General features: G+C 36.5%; 2 protein-coding genes across 2 annotated transcripts in view; both read left to right on the top strand.

Moving 5' to 3' along the window:
• The first annotated feature begins 2 nt into the window (after nucleotides 1-2).
• On the top strand, nucleotides 3-4190 carry LOC109045435 (myeloid differentiation primary response protein MyD88). The gene is made up of 5 exons (XM_042714303.1): nucleotides 3-519; nucleotides 1089-1211; nucleotides 1300-1480; nucleotides 1865-1956; nucleotides 2679-4190. Exons 1-5 carry the CDS (start codon nucleotides 216-218, stop codon nucleotides 2831-2833), a joined length of 855 nt encoding a protein of 284 aa, XP_042570237.1. The 5' UTR covers nucleotides 3-215; the 3' UTR covers nucleotides 2834-4190.
• Nucleotides 4191-5842: 1652 nt separating this feature from the next.
• The window catches only part of LOC109054038 (serine/threonine-protein kinase OSR1-like), a 43289-nt gene continuing 26660 nt past the window's right edge, over nucleotides 5843-22471 (top strand). The window contains exons 1-2 of the mRNA XM_042714302.1: nucleotides 5843-6090; nucleotides 19299-19411. Coding sequence (XP_042570236.1) covers nucleotides 6021-6090; nucleotides 19299-19411 — 183 coding nt within the window. The 5' untranslated portion in view covers nucleotides 5843-6020. The remainder of the gene's footprint in view (nucleotides 6091-19298; nucleotides 19412-22471) is intronic.

Below are 22471 nucleotides of genomic sequence, written 5' to 3'. Positions count from 1 at the left end.
TATTTCGTCATTTCTGACTCACGGTTTTTTGCGATCATTTCCTCAATCTTCACAGTCGTTTAGTGTACGTATTACAGGTCGTGATTTTTTTATTGTGTCTTTCATCTTATCGGTAGCGTCAGAAAATTACAACTTAAAATATTTACTTTCTCTTCTCGAGTTAAACGCGGAGATTATCAACTTGAGTTGGGTAACAGTGAGATTCTGCCATAATTATGGCATCAAAATCAAGTATAGACTATGAGGCGATTCCAGTAACAGCTTTAAACTGCAGTTTCCGAAAGAAACTGGGGCTGTACTTGAATCCAACAAACGCAGTGGCAGCAGACTGGAGGACAGTCGCCGAAATGATGGACTTTACCTACCTGGAGATCAAAAATTTCGAGAAAAGAGAGTATCCCTTTGAAAGGGTCTTAACGGAGTGGGAAACTCGTCCAGAGGCAACAGTGGCAAATTTACTTTCGTTTTTAGAAAAAGCTGAAAGGAAAGATGTCATATCAGACCTCAAAGACATTATAGGTAAGCTATGTCACCCACTTTTTATTTCTATTTATATTATACTAGCCTATATGTGATATATAAATAAACATTAAAAACGTATTTAGTATCATTACGGTTTTTATTAGTATTTATATGGTTTAAATAATTAAAATGAATTAATTTAAATGCTTTATAGCAACATATCTTCCTATTGTAATCAGTATGTCTTGTTTTTCATGTCAGTTAAAAAATATAAATTTACAAAAGGAAAATTTAACAGAAAGGAAGTTTTATTTAACAGTCACATAGAATTAACTCACAAGTAGAAAAATTAGTAAGAAATTTCACATTTTATTGCAATTCTTGTCCACTTTTTAAAACAAAAGTTTTCTATTTATTGATTTTTATTTAATTTTTTTTTTTTTTCAAAGAATTAAGCCATATCCCCCCCAAAAAATCTCCAAAGAGCATAGCTGAGAAAAGAATAACAAATTCTGAGAATAGGAGAATGTGACCATCTAGCACATATGAAATGGTTTTCATTATTTCGGACAACAGAGAAGATCTCCAGCTAAGTGCTGTTGTATGTTGTTGGTGTTTGTGCACAGATGATGACTGCAGGAAGTATTTGGAAAGACAGCTGAGGAAGCCTGTCCAGGTTCCAGTGGTGGACAGCTGTGGGCCGCGCACACAGGAGCGAGAAGGCATCACGCTGTGTGATGATCCACAAGGTATGTTGTTCCCTGATTTGTCTGAAAACACTGTGTGGAGTTAGCTGAACAGCAGATTACCAAACTAATCATTGTGTTCACTGGACAGGACTAACACCGGAGACCTTTGATGCTTTCATCTGCTATTGTCAGAATGACTTCCAGTTTGTGCATGAGATGATCAAACAGTTGGAACAGACCGAATACAACCTGAAGCTGTGTGTCTTTGACCGAGACGTCCTTCCTGGCACATGTGTGTGGACCATCACCAGTGAGCTCATAGAAAAAAGGCAAGTTGGTTCGGGGTTATTTATCATCCAATGCTCATTTAAATTGATCTTTTTAAAAAGAATATATAATAATAATAATAATTTAATAACACTTTTAATTGTAATATTTTGCAAATATTAAAATGAATAGCTATTCTACATAGTGGACATAACATTGCTTGTATTTATTTATTTATTTTTAATTTGTTTAAACAAAATAGTATGTAATATTAATATCAGTTATTTGTTGTTTATGCTTTTGGTATTGGCCAGCAGAATTTTAATGTCTGTGCATCCCTAGTTATTATTATTACATGCATTTTATGCATTTATAGATTTTTGATGAATTGTCAAATATCTTTACATGTTTGTAATCAGTTCTAATAACTTTTTTTTGCCCTTTAGATGCAAGAGGATGGTGGTGGTCATTTCTGATGACTATCTGGACAGTGATGCATGTGATTTTCAGACTAAGTTTGCACTCAGCCTTTGCCCAGGTACAGCATTTTTCTTATTAATTTGAGTTGCATTGCCATTTGTAGTATTAGCTTATTAGGGCCCAAGCACTGTTCGAAGGCTCTTCTAAGATTCTTTGTTAAGGTTTTTGAGACATTTAACACGCTTAAACCTGAAATTTGAAATGCACTCCAGAGTTGTCAGCCATAAACGTAGTGCATATGTCATACATGCACAAAACTCTGTACATATCTAGTTCCCATCCAGCTTCTTTCACCCTGATATTCAGTAACTCCACTCAACAGGAAGTCATCCATTTTCGATTCTGTGAGAATTGCATGCAATGAATTTTAAATCCTCCCCCTAAGATATTGGGATTGCAATCCATTTCATCCAAAGTAACACCACTGATGATGCTAAATTACGAACGTTTTGTAGTTTACATTTTGCGATAATGTAAACAATCAAGCTGTTAAAATATGCTGTTTAGTATATATCACTTTTAGTGAGTATACAGGTTGAACATTGAAAATGCATATACATATCAAACTTTATATATAGAGATGATAATATAGTTTACTTTTAGTGACGAAATAAACAATTAAGCCATTGAGAATCGTTATATAATATATATCAGCACTGAGCAATAATATTGGTGTATATTATATTTTGAGTGATTTAGAGCAAACTTGAGCTGTATGTTTGGTCATGGAGGCTGTGAAGTTCCTAATATATAACAGTTTGACTTTTGTCTCTGCTGCAGGAGCTCGCTCTAAACGTCTAATCCCTGTTGTCTACAAAACCATGAAGAGGCCTTTTCCCAGCATTCTCCGTTTTCTGACCATCTGTGATTACACCAGACCCTGCACACAGGCCTGGTTCTGGACCCGGCTGGCCAAGGCACTCGCACTGCCCTGATCTTTTCAATAGACACTGTTAAACGGGTCATGAACTGCCTTTTTTATTTTGTACTGTTCTCTGAGGTCCACTTATCAAGATTTTTACATCAAAAAAAATCATAATGTAGAAGTAATAGGCTATTTTCTGTCCTGTTATGACCCCTCATCAGAACGCTCTGTTTGAATAGGTTTGGCGGATTCTAGACTCAGAAGTAAACACCCACTGGTATGATTGGCTAACAGTTGTGTATGTTTGACAGCCTACATCCTTCACAGATGGACACTGCTGTGATTTAGGTTAAAGATGCATAAATCACTACATAACACATGTTCTGTTTAACAGACAAAGCAATAGTGACCACGTGATAAAAACAGTTCTGTGTTGCGACGTTACTGTGGGATCCATCATCTTTTAGTTTCAATCTTTCTGAAAATCCTGCTTCAAATCGTGCCAAGTTCTTACCGACGCGGTCTGGAACAGTAAAAATATAGTTCATCCACTCTTTCCTAATGTTGGGATCAGGAGGAAGGCAGTGCGAAGACTGTGTTTTTCCTCAACTAGGCACTGCACAGTGTCTTGTTGTTTTCGGAGTCATCTTTATCGTTTGGTTTCTGTGTAAACCTGCGTTTGCCTCTCTCGTTATTTACACTACATGTGCAAATCAGTGGGCGGGGCTAAACAGGCAGTGAGGTAGCAGCAGGCGTTGATCTTCTTCTGCGTACAGGTGTTTAGTCACACTATTACGTCATAAAGTGCATCATTCCACAACCTGCCGTTTGGCAATTTGGGATCAATTTAAGCTGTTTTTAGATTAACGAGAAAGTTCTGAAACTTACAGGATAGTCCTCATATGTCAAAATATCAAGGGAATTTAGATTTAGTTCATGACCCCTTCAAAGGTTTACTGTTCAGTCATCACTGGGTAATAATATTCTCTATGGAGGATGAAGGGAAAATACCTTGTGAGTTTTGCTTGCTTGGGAGAGTTTCTCAGACTCAGTAATGAGTCCAGCTTATGAACATTTCAAGAAAGGTACTTTTTGTAGTATTTACATCAAATAAATGTGCCTTAATCAAAAGGTTGCTCAGCTTTCCAAAGCGAATCCCTACAAATGGTTACTCACGTAGTTTCTTTCTTGTCTTGTTTGCAATGTGTACAAGTGTGTTTATTTTTGGTATTTTTGGCAAGAGTGTTTTCATGTGAAATCTGACTGTGCATAATCAGTCAGCTGTTTGCTACTGTTAATTGAAGCTTCTTGATGTGATGAATGTAGTACTATGGGCACATAAGAGACACTTGCTCTGATGTTTCAAGGGACTTTTACTTTGTCTTTCATACTGGCAATGTTTTGTGTTATAAAATATTTGAAATATATTTGTGTATGTTATGTTTAACATGGCTCTTTGCCATGAACATTGTTACTCAACCTGTTTTGGTAAATTAGCAGCTCAATACAGATCTACAGATCTGAATTTATTTTGGTCACACAGTCATGGTGGTTGTTTTTTTCGGTCTCAATACCTCAATCTTCCTGTGACAGCACATCAATCAGATATTGTTTTATTTGAAAACAACAGAGCTTTTATATTGTGTTCACAGCTTAGACAGCATTATACAGATGAATATATATTGGGTGCTATGCATATGGCATTAATTGTTACTCAAAGGTGTATTCAAAGGTCGTTTTTGTTTATATAGATCAAGCTGCCACATTTACCACACTTCCTGTTAGTGGAAGCCGTTTCTACTGAAGCACTGACAATTTCTTATAAAACATCTTCTGAAGCTGATTAAAAAAAACAAATAGTACCTAGACAGCAAAATACACTCGGGCCTGTTCCGGTTAGATTCTCGCATGCCACCTTGGGCCCGACTCCATCTACCGAGTAAATTTTTTTTACAATGCCTCACGCAAACAACTTAGACACTATGACCCTGATCATTAAAAAAATACTTAAAATTACTATTTGTAATGTCATATCATAAAATTCAAATTAGTTTTTGCCATGTCCCCGGGTGCAATGCACTTTCAACATGGAATTTATCAAAGCATTCTTGGGAATATTGTTGGAATTATCCTCATTTAATTGGATTTTCTTCAATTTCACTTTCCATTCTAATCTTTTGTAATATCCCTTGCCTTTAACTCACACAGCAGTTGCACAGTGACATCATCCTCCAGGAAGTGACAAGTATTAGCATAAGTTCTGATTACTGATCTATAATAGAGAACATTATATAGATCAGTGGTTTTGATGAATTCTGTGATATTTTATTGGCTTGTCTCCAAAATTCTATAAATTGACAGAAATTCTAAAAATCACAAAGGGTGGTTTTAAATAAATGACAGAATAATGTATATATTCGATTAGAAATTACTAACTTTAGCGCCGTATTTCCATAATAAAGTTGTAATAAAAAAAAAAAAAGATTAAATTCTTAAGCTTGACTTAATTCTAGAAATTCATTTGCCATTTACAGGAATACTTTTTGAAGAATGGCCCATGTACTGTTTATTCCACGAGATGGCAGTATTATAAACGTAAAAAAAATTATCAGTGGCCACACAATGCATTTTTATTACAATATAAAATAAAAAGTTTAATGGAACTAACCAGGGCTGATTTGTCACCAATTATGGCAATAATTTGCCCTGAGTGAATGTACGAATTAGGTTTGGAGGTTATGTACCTTACAATACTACATATACGTTCAGTTTGTTTAAATTTCCCTTTAACAGTTTGTGTGCAGAACGAAACTCATAAAATACAATTAACGCTGCTTGATTCTTTCTTACTCAGCCTTTCAAATATGGGACATATGAAATGTTCTACTAAATAAATTATAGTTATACATTTATTGTTTATATTGCAAAATCATATGACTAAAAAGCACAAATTTATTAGAGTAATATTAACTAATAACTATGATATTTGTACGGTAATAATGCTAATTAGTGGGTAATTATTACACACTCAAGATGGCTGACTATCGCGTCCGTCAGTGTGTAGGAATGTGGTGGGCGGGGCTTTTGGCGCTAGTGGCAAAGTTTGGGAATGATAGAAAGGCTGTTGAAGATAATCGCAGAGAGGAGCTGGAATGCTACTGCTTTGCGGATTACACTAACATTTACACGCTGTTTTCTGTAAGCACTCATCTCTACTGCTTGGCTTCAGCAGGATCTAAGGTACGCAATCCTGAGACATGTCGGAGGACCTGAGCTCTCAAACCTGGTCCATCAACAAGGATGACTATGAGCTGCAGGAGGTGATCGGTGAGTGATAGCCGGTCAACAGCTACATATGGCATTGTGTGATTCCAGTTGTCCAGAAGTTGAGTTTCTACTGCAAACGCTGCGGAAAAATAAGTTGGGCTTGCTGTTGTTCAGGGTAACGTTAGGTTGCTGGAGGTTCTGTGAAGCTTTAAATTAAATTTGAACCGGGGTTTGGAGGTTTTAAACAAACTAGCAGTTGTTAAGAGCACATGGCATTGGATTTAATCTAATAAAATCTAACGTTAATGACTTAATTGGTGTCTTCCACGTCAGTTGTCAAGCCTGTCACGTATGTCAACTTCAACTCTCTCTCTCTCTCTCTCTCTCTCTCTCTCTCTCTCTCTCTCTCAATGAGCATATTTAACCGTTTCACTACCTTAATACTGAAATTCGGTATGTGTCGAGGAAGTTTAACGCCCCTCAACTATATATCCAGTTGATCTAACATTTCAGTATTTGAAAAATAGTTGTACATTACATATAGTTTGCATTTCAGACATAAAACAACAACATTATTCTGCATGCGACAACGCCTTATTCTGCTGATAAGCCCGAACACGTGCATCAACGCTCCTTCTGTAATGACAGCCTTTTCTTTTTCTTCTTTAATATTCTTAATATCTGACATTATATATATAATATCATACATACACACACCTATTGGTCGACGACATTGTACAATGAATCTATAATGCAGGTACCGCCCACTTTTCTGCTGGTTAAAAACCTGCTTACTGACTGCCCCGCGTTAGTTTACACATGAATGTTACAACATTTCGAAGAGTGAGCACAGTCTGCTTAATTTAGAACCGACTCAAATGTCAGACCGGTGAGAAGAACCCCCCTTTTCATTGTGAGCCTCAAAAACCCAGAGACTGTACTGTACAACACACATACTGTCATAAACCATTTTGTCGCGTGTGTGCGCAGACCCTTTACAAACCTCTGTAACATTCCATTCATATAGCTCCGACTCACTGTGCATTATAGGTTAATATATATGGACAATATTTGAGTTTTATATATATATATATATATATATATATATATATATATATATATATATATATATATATATATATATATATATATATATATATAGTAATTACCATTTAAAATATCAAATGTCTATTTTATTACATTTTAAAATATCAAATGTCTATTTTTTTACATTTTAAAACATTTTTTTCGCTTGATGGCAAAGCTGAATTTTCAACAGTCATTACTCCAGTCGTCAGTGTCATACGATCCTTCAGAAATCCTTCTAATATGCTGGTTTGGTGCTCAATTATTATCAGTTATTATTGGTCTACAAATATTAGTGAAGATTCTTATGCAATGTTGAACAGTTGCAACAAATAGAAAAGTTATTTTAAATTGAAATAAGGTTTCACAATATTACTGTTAATAATATTATAATATTACTGTTAGCAAGAGACTTCTTAAAAAAAAAAAAAAAAAAAAAACTAAACGAACTAAAACAATTATTTCAAACTTTTGACTGGTCTATATACATACATAGTAATAAATACATAGCTCGTGCTATTAATGAATCTTTTTCCTCAATGTATAAGGGTTTGGTAGCAGTTTTGTATGATTTTTTTTTTTTTTTTTTTTTTTTAAGCTAGCAAACAAAGTAAATCTGTGTAGCTTAGTGATTAAAGTTCGGGTCTGAGGACTGAAAGGTTAAAGGAGGGAAGCACTGAACAAGATATTTAACACTAGGTTTCTCCAGAGTGACGTTTCTGTAATAATAGGGGCTTAACAGAGTCCACCACCCCCTTGTGTTGTGGCCATAAAGACAGTTATATGCTGTAATTCTTTTTGATGATCCATGACTCTGTCCATAGAGTGAGTTTTACAGCCAGTCAGTATAACGGCACTACAGAGGTTCTCCAAATCTGCTTTCTAGGCATGATCTACTCCCATGTTTAACTCTGTTCATTCTCTGACCGCTTTATTGCCTTTATTGCACTGAATTCAATGATAAACTGCCTTTAACTGTCATTTTGCATTATTGACTCACTGTTTTCCTAATTAATGTTGTTCAGTTGCTTTGACACGATCTGTTTTGTATAAAGCGCTATATAAATAAAGGTGGCTTGACTTGACTTGACTTGTATTGTTTCGGTTACTGGTTGATTTAATCTTGTTACATTAGAGGGTTTTAGCATGAGATTACCTCAATGTGCAGTCACACAAGTTCTGGAAGAATCATCTGATACCTGACATATTTCTTTCAATGACTTTATACCCCAAAGGGAGGTTTCCAGCACAACTTTTTAGGTGTTCCAAGGTTTTACTAGTTTTCAAAGCTGTAAAGCTCTTGCCAGAGTAACTCATAATGCTGTGCAAACATTTACCACTTAATTTTTTTTTCAATATGCTCCAATAGTTTAATTTTTTCAAAATGTATAATGCAAAAAAATAAAAATAAAAAGGGTTAGAATGCTCTAATTGCCCTATTTCAACAAATGAGTAAAATTATGATTTTGGCAATTGCCTGCCTAAATTTGTAATGTTAATCAGTCTAAAAAAAAAAGAAAAATGTGTGTATATATATATATATATATTGATTGAAAAAAAATATATATATTATATATATATATATATATATAATAAGATGGAATAATATGATAATGATAATAATATATGTATATAATGACAATATATATATATATATATATAGATTGATTGATCGTGACTGAACATAAGATGGAATAATATGATAATGATAATAATATATGTATATAATGATATGATATACTGTACTTGATAATGACCCAAATGTGGAACTAATAGAAGTGTTTTTCCTTTAAACCAGTGTGCATTAGGGCCTAGGCTGTGTCTAACCATGCGTGCGTGTGTGAGAAAGAGATACAGAGACTGGTCAAACCTGTCTGCGGTGCCTCCTCATTTGACTCATCAGCTATAAAGTACCCCACACCTTGAACATTTCAACTCGTGGAGGAAAAATATATCATCTTTCATGCTTTACATATTTAAATGCACAAGAATTACTTTTATATATCAGCTTCAGTTAAAATGTAGCGTTAGTCTTTTAATAAGTCCTCTTTCTTTTTAAAGCTTTTAAGCACCAGTATATAGACCTCAATGTTTCTGGTTTGTTTTTGTAAGCTGTAGTTTCCTCAAAAGATTTAGTTATTATCCTCCAAATCTTGAAAAGACTGTTGTGCCCTCTAGCATGCACCTTCAGAATTGCTTCTTTGTTGAAACCTGGCATGTGACGTGACATGCCAAAACTGGAGTTCAGGCTAGAGGCGAGTTTGATTGTAGAGCCTCTGGATTTCAAGTTTAAGGTTGGACACCTTAAGCTTCAGTGCTGTTGGTTTTTTGTGTTGCTGTGCTTTAATCACAGTCTCAGTCATTATTCTACGTTTGAGCTCAATCCCAGGTGTCTCTAAATTTCTAAGTATTTAAATATCGTCAGTAGTGATGCAGCAAGCTTTCAGCAGCTGAAAAGTTTCTCGGGGGAATGCAGTACTTTGCAAGAGAACTCAAAAGTTTGTGAGCGAACACAAAATGGATTTGCAGTGCCGAAATCATTGACTAACAGTGACGTTTAGAAGCATTTGACTGTCACTGTTTCATTTGTCTTTTTCTTGCACATAACATGGATGAGCTACAACAGGTAAACATGTCAACTGTGTGGACGCTAGGACTGGTTTGATAATGTTGATTTCTCAATCTTCATTTTGGTGAACTGATATTGATCCTTAAATCGCTAGATCAATCTCTTATGCTGTTTTTAGCTGATGCATGAACAGAACTTCACTAAACATTGTTTGTAGTGCGCCTGTTATCTTATTATCACAACAGATGTTGTGCTTTGTTGATCTGAAACAGATCTAAGCTTACATATTCTGCCATTTTATGATGAAATTCAAACAATAAATGTAGTTTAACACTCTTTAATGTGGCATGTCTGACAACTGTAGCACAATTTTTTAATTGAGTGTTAATATTTCACAAATTTGATTAAGTGATTATTAATTAGTTTCAGTTTTTAGTTAAGTGAAAAATGTTGTGTTTCTGTAAAAAAAAAAAAACATTTCTGTGCATCACAAATCTTCAATCCTAAATATACTGAATCATGAATTGAGAAGTCTTGATTTAGATTTACAGGATGGTGTTGGCTTGATAAGCATAGACTAGGAGTTGGTTGCTCTTCTATCGCTTCATTGGGCTCAACATTGTGCTATAGACATGAATGACACCTCAGATATTTTGTAAGCAATTAGACCACTGACTTTTTAAACTACTTAGACTATAGCCTTAAAAATGAGTCATAACTTTTTACATTCACTTACATAAAATGGTATATCGGTCTAATATGGATCTGCATAGTAAGACTGATTACCGCTTGGTTAACTGCTAGTTAGTCAAACTAATTTTTAAGGCACAGTCTTAACAGCGTGACTAAGTTTCTGCAACTGGCCCTAGAAAACCCTTAGCTAGCACTGAACCACATACATTTTCAACAGAATATGTAAAAGTGTAGTGTAGTGGTCGACTGATATATCGCCAAGGCCGATATTTGACATTTTTCAAATATCGGCATCGGCCGATAAGTTTTTCTGCTTGGCCAATGTGTTCGAGGCAGGACTTTTATTTTGACGGCGCTCACTTTCACCCTCTTGTTCGCTGTCATCATGAACAGTTCTGTCTAATAAGGATAGAAGTCTGTCAGCATTAAACAAATACGCATTAAATAATTTAAACAAATCTTGGAATGACTAATGAACATTTAATTTCACAAACCTTGCAAACTTAGACCAATCCAGGTGTGAGATCTTATGAAATGTGCATTTTTATTATGCATGATCGCGTGTTCTCTGCATGACGTTCAGTCCGTGTGAATTGAATGCTAACTTTAAACTCGTGATTTCAAATTATGCTGCACTTTATGCATTTTCCCACTCAGTGTCATATTGATGTCATTTTCACTGTGTGCTGTATGTAAAATGAGTGTTACCCTTGCTTTATTTGAAAAATATGATTCCCAGTGCACACAAACTTCCCAGAATACTGAATGCCCTGTTGGTTACAGTGTTTACTTCCTTTTTCATTATTTTTTATTAAACATTTATTTATTTGTAAAAAATACTTTGTCATCTAAAGTACAAGTATGTTTATTTTACACATTTAATTTTTAATCCATTGTCAAATTATTTCAAATTTCTTAAATATTAATAATAATTTTTAAAAATCGGCTATCGGTCCCCGGCTTCGATATCGGCATCGGCTGTCAAAAAACCAATATCGGTTGACCACTAGTGTAGTGATATTAATCATTTCTACTCCTATTTTTTAATAAGCAGCAATAATTATATATTACTGTATATAGTTACATAATTATATAGTTTATCTCTCCGTTGTAATCATGAGAGGATTTCACCTTTCCTTATCTGCATGGATTAAAGCCAATGTTGGTGATAGTCAGGTGACTCTAAAAAATTAAATCCTCCAATTATATATCTATATTTCAATTTTTAAAAAACAACATAATTTACAATACATTATTTTTCACCTAAAAAACTATTTTGTTGTAAATCCCTATTGCAGTGTGTCAGCATCTGTAGTATTTAGAATACATTATACATTATGTTTCACCTTCCATTGCTTTTATGAGAAATAGTGAGCAGCTTTCAGTTTGCAGAATTAGAGCTGAAGGCACATGTTCTTTCCATTTAAAAGCATGACTTTTTGAATGGAGTTAAAATTAGTCAATGTTTCCTTTTGTCTTCCAGCCAAGGATGGGTTTGTTTGATTCGCTTTGACCTTGTTACTGTTGATTACAGGCAAAGTGTTGCTTTAACTGGATCCCATTGTATTAAACCATATAGTCCAGGAGGATTCCCTAGGTACTTCTGTTTCTTCACTCCTCTGGAAAGTTCACCATGTGTGAGTGTGAGTTTGGAGCAGACTCAGCAGAACCATTGTGTTTTCATCTTCCCAGGGGTATTGGAATCTTGTTATTGCACTGATCCTAGCTGTTCTTTCCACCTCAGAGAGCCGAGTCTCATCGGTTGGAAAAGGGACCATGCTCAGTTTCTCTGTTCTAGACTGGAAATGTTTGATTATTGTTGTTGGAAATGTCTGTAATGTAAAACAGAAGCTGTGTTTATCACTGTTGACTGAAATTCCCCTTGCTTGTAAATAATCGCATATATATGGGTCATTTGATTGATTCAAATCGTTAACTCCTGAGTTTGTGAATGTTTTTGAATGATTAAATTAAAAGGACCAGATAAAAATTGTAATTAATTCCTGAATTGATTCCCGAGTCATTTTCTTTGTGAATTAGACTTCACTGGTCGTTCTGTATGCTTTTGGTTCTTTAAAAAGAACCATTCCATAAAAATAACCAGTTCATAAAACAAACTACACTGTTAACAATACAACACTTTTTAACAATTCAAATTTTTGAATCACTTAAATGAACCAGCTCATTTGAGACATTTTCTTCATGAATTGGACTATCCTGGTTGTATTGTGTTCGCTTCAGATTTAGTTAAAAGGACCAGTTCAAATGAGTCATTTGTTTGAGAAGATTGAGAAATCAGATGAGTCCAGCTGCACTGGTTGTGTTGTATGTTTTTAATTCACTAAAAAGAACCAATTAATTGACTACTTGTGCTTATAGTTTTGATTCACTAAAAGAACCAGTTCGTATGACAACTTCTTTCATCAATTGATCCACACTGCTTGTGCATGTGCTTATGTTTTTGATTCACTAAAAAAATAACCAGTTCATACGAGTAATTTTTTTGTGAATCAGGCTTCATTGGTTGCACTGCACGTTTTGAATGTCTTAAGCTCATATGAGACATTTTCTTCATGAATTGGACTGTGCTGGTTGTATTTTGTTTGCTTCGGAATCGGATTGAGTTCAAAGAACCAGTTCATATGAGTCATTTTTGTTTGTGAGTCAGGCTGCACTGGTTGTGTTGTATGTTTTTGATTCACTAGAAATAACCCTTTCATAAGAGTCACTTTTTCATCAGTCAGACTACACCAGTTGTGCATGGGCTTATGTTTTTGATTCACTAAAAAGAACCAGTTAATGTGAGCCACTTTATTCAACAGTTGGACTACACTGATTGTGTTATATGTTTTTGATCATCCAGTTCATATGAGTGATTTCTTCATCAGTTAGAGTGCTTTAGATTCACTAAAAAGGATTCAGTCACTTTCTTTGTTAATTGGACTAGACTGGTTAATCTTTTGATTCATTAAAAATAACCATTTTTTATAGTTACAAATTAGATTACAGTGGACTTTAAAACATGTTTAGCTCTTATTTTGTGGTACAAGAACGAGGAAATTGCAAGGTTTTTGCTAAAATTACACTTCGTCAACTTTTTCTTCAGCACACTCCACCAGTTGTCCAGGTGTACTTTTCGAAATCCAGTTCCCCCTTAAGGCAAATCTTACACGTTCCTGTGCATCAAGTGCTCTGTTAGAGCTTTTCTCTAGTGTGACATGTCTCAGTGTGCCCCAGAATAGTGTGAGGAATGCAAGCCCAGGAAATGTAATAAAGGGCTCCTGATGTGAGAGAACAGGCTGGCTCAAGGTAGCACAAACAGACAACTCTGCCTGAAGGAACACATTCAAACTGCTCTGAGGGTCCTCAGCCTACAGTATTTCAGACGCTGGTCTATTGGGTCATCCACTGCAAAAGAAGTCAAATTCAACACTTTGTCTTTCATGTGCAGTTGATTTTGATTTGGACACATAAAGATTCAATACTCATTTCTTCCAAAATGTTCATTCTCCCTTTTAGATCTTTTAAATATGCTGAATAATATAATTCTTTCTTCATTTTTAACACAAGTATGTGCATGGCCAAAATAAACTTTTTTTTTTTTTCTTGACAAGTGGCTTTGAATTCAAAATAGCTAATTAATGCATGATACTGGAAAGTAATTGAAAGCTATTAACCTTTATCTCTTCTTATGAAGTTAACATCCTCTCTAATGAGGGACATCAAGTAGGGAAGATGGAGAAATTAATCATTTTTCAGACTTTATTAAACTTTATATCAGGTACATTCAGTCTCCAGGCACGTGTGCTCAGGCACTTTTATCTCATTTATCTTGGTAAACATTTGGCTAACCGAATGAATCAAAACTCTTGATTAAAAGTGGACAGTTGTTCTGTGTATAATCAAGGAATCTACCACACAGCATCAGTTGGTGGTTCTTTATTTAATTTAATTCTGTAACCTGGTAACATAATATTGAATTATTCAATTCAGAAACCAGTAACAGGCCTCCATAAAATCCTGTTGCTTGCTATCATGCAGATGTGAGACGATTTTCATTTAAATCAACCTTGAGAACTCTAACAAGACAACAGCACTTATTGTACCCAACACACCTGCAATATTGACTGCTAATAACTGACCAGATGAAAGTATGTCTTTGATGTTCACGTCATGGATGTTATCAATACTTTATTGCATTTATATAATAAAGTGTCAAGGCTTTATTATATTTGTTATTGGGTTGCTAGGCTGCATTTACTTTTGAATTACTTCCTTCTGTGTGACATATTTGATGCGTTTATTAGAGACAAAAAGGAAGTTAAAAAGCACTCAACTGTCTGGAGCGGTAAATCAAGATTTGATAAAGATTTAATAGTTTTGATAAAGTTTGATAGAAACTTAAAAAAAGACTCTTACGCTCACCAAGATTGCATTTTTTTTTTGAACAAACATACAGTAAAAACTGTAATATTGTAAAATATTATTACAAACTAAAATATCTGTTTTCCATATTGATATATTTTGAAATGTAATTTATTCCTGTGATGCAAAGCTAATTTTTAAGTAGCCATTACTCCAGTCTTCAGTGTCACATGATCCTTTAGAAATCATTTAATATAGGCTGATTTGGTGCTCAAGAAATTTTTTATTATTATTATTATTATTATTATTATTATTATTATTATTATTATTATTATTATTATTATCAGTGTTTAAAACTTATAGCTTTTGCTGCTTAATATTTTTGTGGAAAGCATGTTACATTTGTCTTCAGGATTCTATGATGAACAGAAAGTTCAAAAGAATAGCATAGAGTATATCTGAAATAGGAATCTTTTTTGATACATTATAAATACATGATCATGTTCATGATCAGAAATCTATTTTTATCTTTGTTTTGGGCTGTACTACAATTCTATATTTTACCTGAATAAATAAAAAAATGAAACATGAAGAAAATAATTTTAAGTGAGCATTAGATGACAGCAAAGAAAATCTTAATGTAAAAATAAAGAAAATGATTGTGCACATTTAAATATCCCATATCGACCATTCTGATCATAAACAAAACAAAACAAAAAAACTCTACTATATATTCGCAAAAATTGATTTGCTCCTCTCCCTTATGTATGGCATAGGGTCTTGAATATAGCTCTAAACGTTGAACATCCTGGCTGACCTGTTACTCACAGCTGACACTCTGAGGGCCATACGGGGGACCAACATCCTGCTGCAGGCAGCAGCACACAGGCCAGGATGTGATTAATGGAATTGCTGACAGCACATTTTGGTAACATTTATAGCTATACCACCTCAGATTCTTCAATGACTGTATTTGGCTGTACACTAACTAGTCAGGCCTGTCCAACACTGTAGTTTTTAACTGAAAAAGAGAGTTGTTGTCAGGTTTTTTTTTCTTTTTCTATCCATGGTGCCCTGCTGGTGCAATCAAAATGCTAAACAATGAGGACTTTGTTATTATTAGGCAATATGGAGTTCGGGTGGATGATTAAAGATGATTAAAAACATTCCCTCTGCCTCATATCAGCACAATAATATGTCATTTATATTCTGCTCACAGTGGAAACATACAGTAGGTGCACGCTGATTTACGAGGGCCGCCCTCGTTCTCAAGGATAACCGTCTCTAAAAGTGTCTTGTCTGCTTTCTCTCTCGTGCTAGTCTGTGGTGCCATGAGCAGAACCTAATTAATGCACTCTGGAGATTAACCTCAGCAGTAAAGTTGAAAGCCAAGTATAGCTCAAATCCTTTGACTTGCAGTCTGTTAGGATTTAATAGTCTTCTTTCATGAATGTCCAAAACTGCAGTGACAGAGGAATGTTTGATTTAGCATTTAGCGGTCAGCTCTTCTCCAGCACTTTCCCAGGGAGCAAGTGAAATGGCTGCAGATAAATGTCATTGTTTAATGAGCAATTATTTTTGTGTTAAAGTGTCTGAAAACCAATATGCACTGAGAACCAATCATTATTGTATTTCTGCGTTTTGACAAAGTAATAATAATTTGTCATTCATGCAGTAATAAAGTATAACCTTTATTTTTATTTAACATAGCACTATGAATATAATAACAATATTAGTTGTTGTTATTGATTGTAAAATAATTAAATTATTAATAATATTTTATAATTTTACTTTCTGACAGTAATAGAATTAATATTTTTATTAACAATTATAACAATTTTAATATAACAGCATTATGAAGATGGGTTCCCTTTCAGTCGGTCACTCTCGACGGCACGTCGGTGACCAACGATTTCGCGCTTCGGAGCCGAGCGTTAGTATCGTTCTGCTCAACTGTGTCTGCTGTGAACTACGAGTTCAGCACGCTCTCGGAAACTTCATGTGTTGGCGAGATGGCGCTTCAGCGGTGGTTGTTCCAGCATCAAGTGGATTGCACACTTCAGGCTGCACTACCCCCTGTCGTATTGCAAGCGGCCAATTCCCCTGTGCACCTCGAGTTTAAAAGAGCATTTCCTAAAGAGCAAATTTCTCTAAAAGAGCTTCATGGGTGCGTCTTTGTAAAGACGACGGATAAGAATGCCTTATAAGGATGCCGTTTCACCCGTGCGTTTCTGGGTGGGTCGTTACTTGGCAACGGGTGATGGTCACGATCGCTGCCTTACGTGTCTGGGCAAACACGCTGAGGTAGCTTTCGTGGATGAGTCATGTTCCCACTGCGGGAAGATGACCATCTCGGAGCTGCGAACCAGGCTCCACTACCTTCAAAAAAGGGGCGGAGTCCCGTTGCCGCGATCTGGGGCTCGTTCTGGCGGCCGACAGAAGAGAACCACTTCCAGCAGCAGCATGGGCGGTTTGAGGATTACAGTGGTGGCAAACCCCGCAGGGAACCAAGCCTCTGGGGACCATCACTCCTCTTGCATCTCCGATCCAGTGGAGTAACCCACGGAACACGCTGGGCCCTCTTCAAAGAGTGTACCAGCGGTATCCAGTGGGCCTCCCCCCGGCCAGATGTCGATCTCAGCGTCGGAGGGAGAGCTGTCAAATGAAGATTTGGCCGCGCCGCAGCCCTCTGGGATGGTGGCAAAGCCTGAATCGGATCTGAAGATGACAGTTATGCTTTCCCGGGCCACCGAGACAGTAGGGCTCGAGTGGAAATCTCCACCGCGTCCCGAGCCCTCGAGGCAGGATGATTGGTTTCTCAAGGTGGCTTGCACTGGTTCTCAGCGCCCCACCCCGGTGCCTTTCTTCCCGGAAGTGCATGACGAGCTCACCAGGTCGTGGATGGCACCTCTTACTGCCAGAAACCGGCCGGTGGGCTCAGAAACGCATCTTCGGATGCGTCCGTCCCCGAGATTGGTTTGCAGCGATCGACCTGAAGGACGCGTACTTTCATGTATCGATCCTTCCGCGCCACAGACCTTTTCTGCAGTTTGCGTTCGAAGGACGGGCATATCAGTACAAGGTCCTGCCCTTCTGGCTGTCCTTGCCTCCCCTGTGTCTTTACGAAAGTCACGAAGGTGGCTGTTGTCCCCCTCAGAGAGCAGGGTGTTCGCATTCTCAACTATCTAGATGATTGGCTGATACTAGCACAGTCTCGGGATCATTTGTGCGAGCACAGGGACCTGGTGCTCTGGCACCTCACCCTGTTTGGGCCTTCGTCAACTGGGGAAAGAGCAAACTCTCGCCGACGCAGAGGATCTCTTTTCTCGGTATGGAGTTGGATTCAGTCGAACAGAGAGCACGCCTCACAGAGGAACGTGCGCGGTCGGTGCTAGCCTGCATGAATATGTTCAAGGGCAGGACAGCGGTCCCACTGAAACTTTTTCAGAGGCTCCTGGGGCATATGGCGGCCACAGCGGCACGGCTCGGCCTGTTACATATGAGACCGCTCCAGCACTGGCTTCATGGCCGAGTCCCAAAGTGGGCGTGGAAGCGTAGCACTCACCGGGTCCAAGTTACACGGGCCTGTTGCCAAACCCTCACCCCTTGGTCAGATCTTGCGTTTCTCTGGGCAGGGGTGCCCCTAGAGCAGATCTCCAGGCATTCTGTGGTTTACACGGATGCCTCCACCACCGGCTGGGGGGCCACGTACAACGGGCATGCAGTCTCAGGGTTTTGGACGGGCCCGCAGCTGCATTGGCACATCAATTGCCTAGAGTTGTTAGCAGTGCGCCTTGCCTTGAAACCGTCTCAAAGGTCGCATATGAGGCAAGCACGTGCTGGTCCAAATGGACAACACAGCGACCGTTGTGTACATCAACCGACAAGGTGGTCTGCACTCCCGTCACATGTCACAACTCGCCCGCCACCTCCTCCTCCTTTGGAGTCGGAAGGTTACCATAAGTAACCGAGACGTTATTATTATTATTAATTTATTTTATATTTTTAATTTTTCAGAGTAATATTCATTTGTCGTTCATACAACAGTAAAATATACAATCTTTATTATATAATTATGAAAAAGATAATGAAATTATTAATGATTATAAATTATTATATTATCTTCATTCAATTATTTTTTTATTATTATTTATCCCATTAGTTTGCATTGTAGTCAGATTTATATTTCACCCTCTTGACATAGTAACTTGTTATTATAATTTCTTTGTCTTGTATGTGTAAGAGAGTTTGTTATAACCTCATTAAAGTTACTACTCTTAAATTTAAAAAAATAATTAAAGTTAATTATTAAATTTAAAACATATTTTTTAATCCATATTTTAAGTCGACATTAGAAATTGGAGAAAATGCAAATATATGTACTTGACATATTTAGTCACTTTAAACCATAGATGTAACATTTTATGGGTTATGGTTTGAGGTGTCTGGGGTGTTCGGGGGGGTTTGTTCCTCTTTATTCTTCTATTTTTCCTGACTTCATGTCCCATGCAGCTCCTGATGTACTCAGTTTAACGTGCATTCTTGTGTATTGTAGGAAGCGGAGCTACGGCTGTGGTCCAGGCTGCCTACTGTGTACCCAGGAAGGAAAAGGTCGCCATCAAACGCATCAATCTGGAAAAATGCCAGACCAGCATGGACGAGCTCCTGGTATTGAACCTGCTTCCACATATTTAAACAGCACATTTGGTTCATTGCATTGAACATACTAGATATAAACACAAGTATGGAAGTCAAATGGGTTGTGAATTCCATTTCATGAATAGTGTTCTGGTATTGGTATGGAGACAAACAGCACTCTTCATATGGAAATTTTACATGTTCTGCTTAAATATATGACACCTGTTTGATGTGATCCCAGCAGTGCAATATTTAAAGGCTGCATATGAGCAATACCACTCTAAGTCATGGCTCATAAATGCCAACACCTTCTATGAGCTGACAGTGAATAATGACTTTACAGGACTGCTTGTAATGCATGGACACAAACTTATTGACGCTTGTTGTGTTTTTGACAATAACTTAGACAATAACTTTTTACCCAGGTAAATATAGTATAAAAAAGATGTGTGTGTGTGTGTGTGTGTGTGTAGAAAACTTCAGATGCAAAAACCTCAAAGTCCATCTGAGTTTTTCCTTTTAAATGAGCATTTTTATCAGGCTCCTATGAAAATAACATTATACATTTTTGTAAATAAGACATTCAATAAATGACTAATAACCTTTTCTTTGCCATTAAAGTGAAATTACTGAACCTAAACATATAAGCCTAATAAAATTGCTAAAAAAAAAAATCTTACACTGATTTAGAGGGTTTTGCATATGAAGTCTTCATATATATTATTACAAGTATAGAATTAACATACCCTAATTGCATGGATTAGGTGCATTTTTATCTTAAATTTAGAAAAAAAAAAAGTAAATATGTAAGTACAGTACACTAATGTTTGTTTAACCAAGGCTGCATTTATTTGATCAGAACTACAGTAAAACAGTAACATTGTGAAATATTAATACAATTAAAAAAACTGCTTTCCATTTGTCTCCTTGCTGAATAAAAGGATTCATTCATTTCCAAAAAAACAAACAAAAAATGTACCAACCCAAATTTTTTTCAGGTTGTGTAAATGTGTGTATTCACGCTCTCAGTAAATGAGAATCAGAACTCTTTCCTACGTGAAAAGGAGTTGACACATGGATTATACCATTTCCAGATTGCCTTTAAACCGTTATTAACTTGACCAAAGGGATTCCCTGTGTTGTTTTCCAGTATGAGTTTTTTTTTCCTAATCAGAATTCCCCTTGCACTTTGACTAATATAAGGCTTCATCCCAGTCATTAAAGAACTTTTTTGCCTCTCTTCCAATTGTAAAACATCAATCACTGTTTGAATGTTTCCTAGTTTGCCTTTTTGTTACATTCTTGATAAGTTACAGCCAAGCTGTAGTTTCCATTCATGAGGCCTTATATTTCTACACAAATCCTTTCCCCTTCTCAGCTTATTAACTTCATCTGTCAACTCCTCAAGGAGCTCAAAAGGTCATACTTATGTTCCCTGTGAACAGGCGGAGCCCATTTCGTCGTTCACTGGGAAAGCTCATGTTCCCGATTTACAAGCTCACTGCAGGAGGCTACCAGAAACTCAATTTTTCCCACATCCAGGTGTCTTACAGAGGAGTTAGGAGTCATGGCTGATATTATCCCTAGTCCTGCCCTCAGTGGTTTCAGTAAATGGAGACTTTCTTCCAGCTGAACTGAAGTAAACCCTTTGGAATGACTTGGGTGAAAGTTAAAGGGAGATTGTTGTAGAGTTAGGGTCACATGGAAAATTAGAAGTTCGGGTTTCCTCCGATGCTTTTGCTGCCTTTACGACCTGCGGAGCACTCTCTTAAACACAGAGTAGGCATTAAATTAAAGCCAGATTGCTCCTGTAATGAGCGGGAGCAGCAGGCAGCTATTCCATAAAATCTGCATCAGGTGTTGCACTCGGAGGAAATTCTTTCCAGAGGTTTGGGTCAATTTCACTTCTGATCAGGCCAATTTGCAGGAGTGTAGCATGCTCTAGTTCTTGCCAACATGCAGGAGCAGCCCGGATAGCTGTGAAGAAAAGAACAGGACAGTCCAAACAAGTCACTATGCAGAATCCGTGTGACTCTGTTGTGGTGGGAGAAACAATTTTCCTCTCTGACTGAGCTGCGATCCTGTCAGTGCCACTGACGTCAAGCTGAAGCTATAGTGACCCCACTGTGTACCACTGCAGCGTTTATTCTGCGGGGACGCGACAAGACCTCCCCAAGGCCTTTTCAAATCACATGACTTCACTGTCTGCCAATTGTCCATCAGATGACGGTGCTCGAATGTACTGCATTTCTCCTAGATAGATCTAAGAGCCTAGAAACATGGCTTAATTTCATACAGCTTCTTTTTGATGAACCCAAATCATTTAGTCTATGCTGTTTTCAGTTGATGAGTGAACAAAACTTCACTAAACATTGTAGTGTGCATCCCATACTATAATCACAATATAAGTTTTGTGCTTAACTTTTAATGTACAATTTACAATTTAAATGTATACAAATAATATATATAAACTTTTATTAATATACAACTTTTTATTTCAGTGTTGATTATTGAATAAATTTGATTAATTAATTGATCATGAAATAAACTTTATTTTTGATTTCAGTATTGGTGTTTGGCTAAATAAAAACTTTCATTTTGGTGTTTCGGTAAAGAAATTACTTTGGTGCATCACTTTTTTGTGATGTAAAATGGCCAAAGGTCTTCCTTCAGTTTTATCCAGCTGGACCACTGGACCAAATATGAAATATTACTATTTTAATATTCAGTATTATTATTATTATTATTATTATTATTATTATTTTACTATACATTATATAATATATAACTATACTAAACAAGTACAAAATGTAAAAATTTGCAAATAATCATAAATGATCATATCAAAGATCAAGCCGCAATAGTAATACTTGTCAAAATAGCAAATACGTTTTTTAGCTTAAACTAAGCTGAAATGTATATTCTGAGATATAAATGAGATTGCGTTTTTGGTGTATTTCTGCAGGAGAGCAGTTTTCCTTTTACTGATCTCCAAGGAAATGTTCTTAAAATTAAGTGTGTGTGTGTGTGTGTGTGTGTGTGTGTGTTTGTGTGTGTTTGGGTCATGAGGGATCAGGGCAATGTGAGAAT

The sequence above is a fragment of the Cyprinus carpio genome, chromosome A24 (assembly GCF_018340385.1).
Source record: "Cyprinus carpio isolate SPL01 chromosome A24, ASM1834038v1, whole genome shotgun sequence".
Classification (NCBI taxonomy): Eukaryota; Metazoa; Chordata; class Actinopteri; order Cypriniformes; family Cyprinidae; genus Cyprinus; species Cyprinus carpio.
This window is presented reverse-complemented; position numbering and strand designations above follow the sequence as displayed.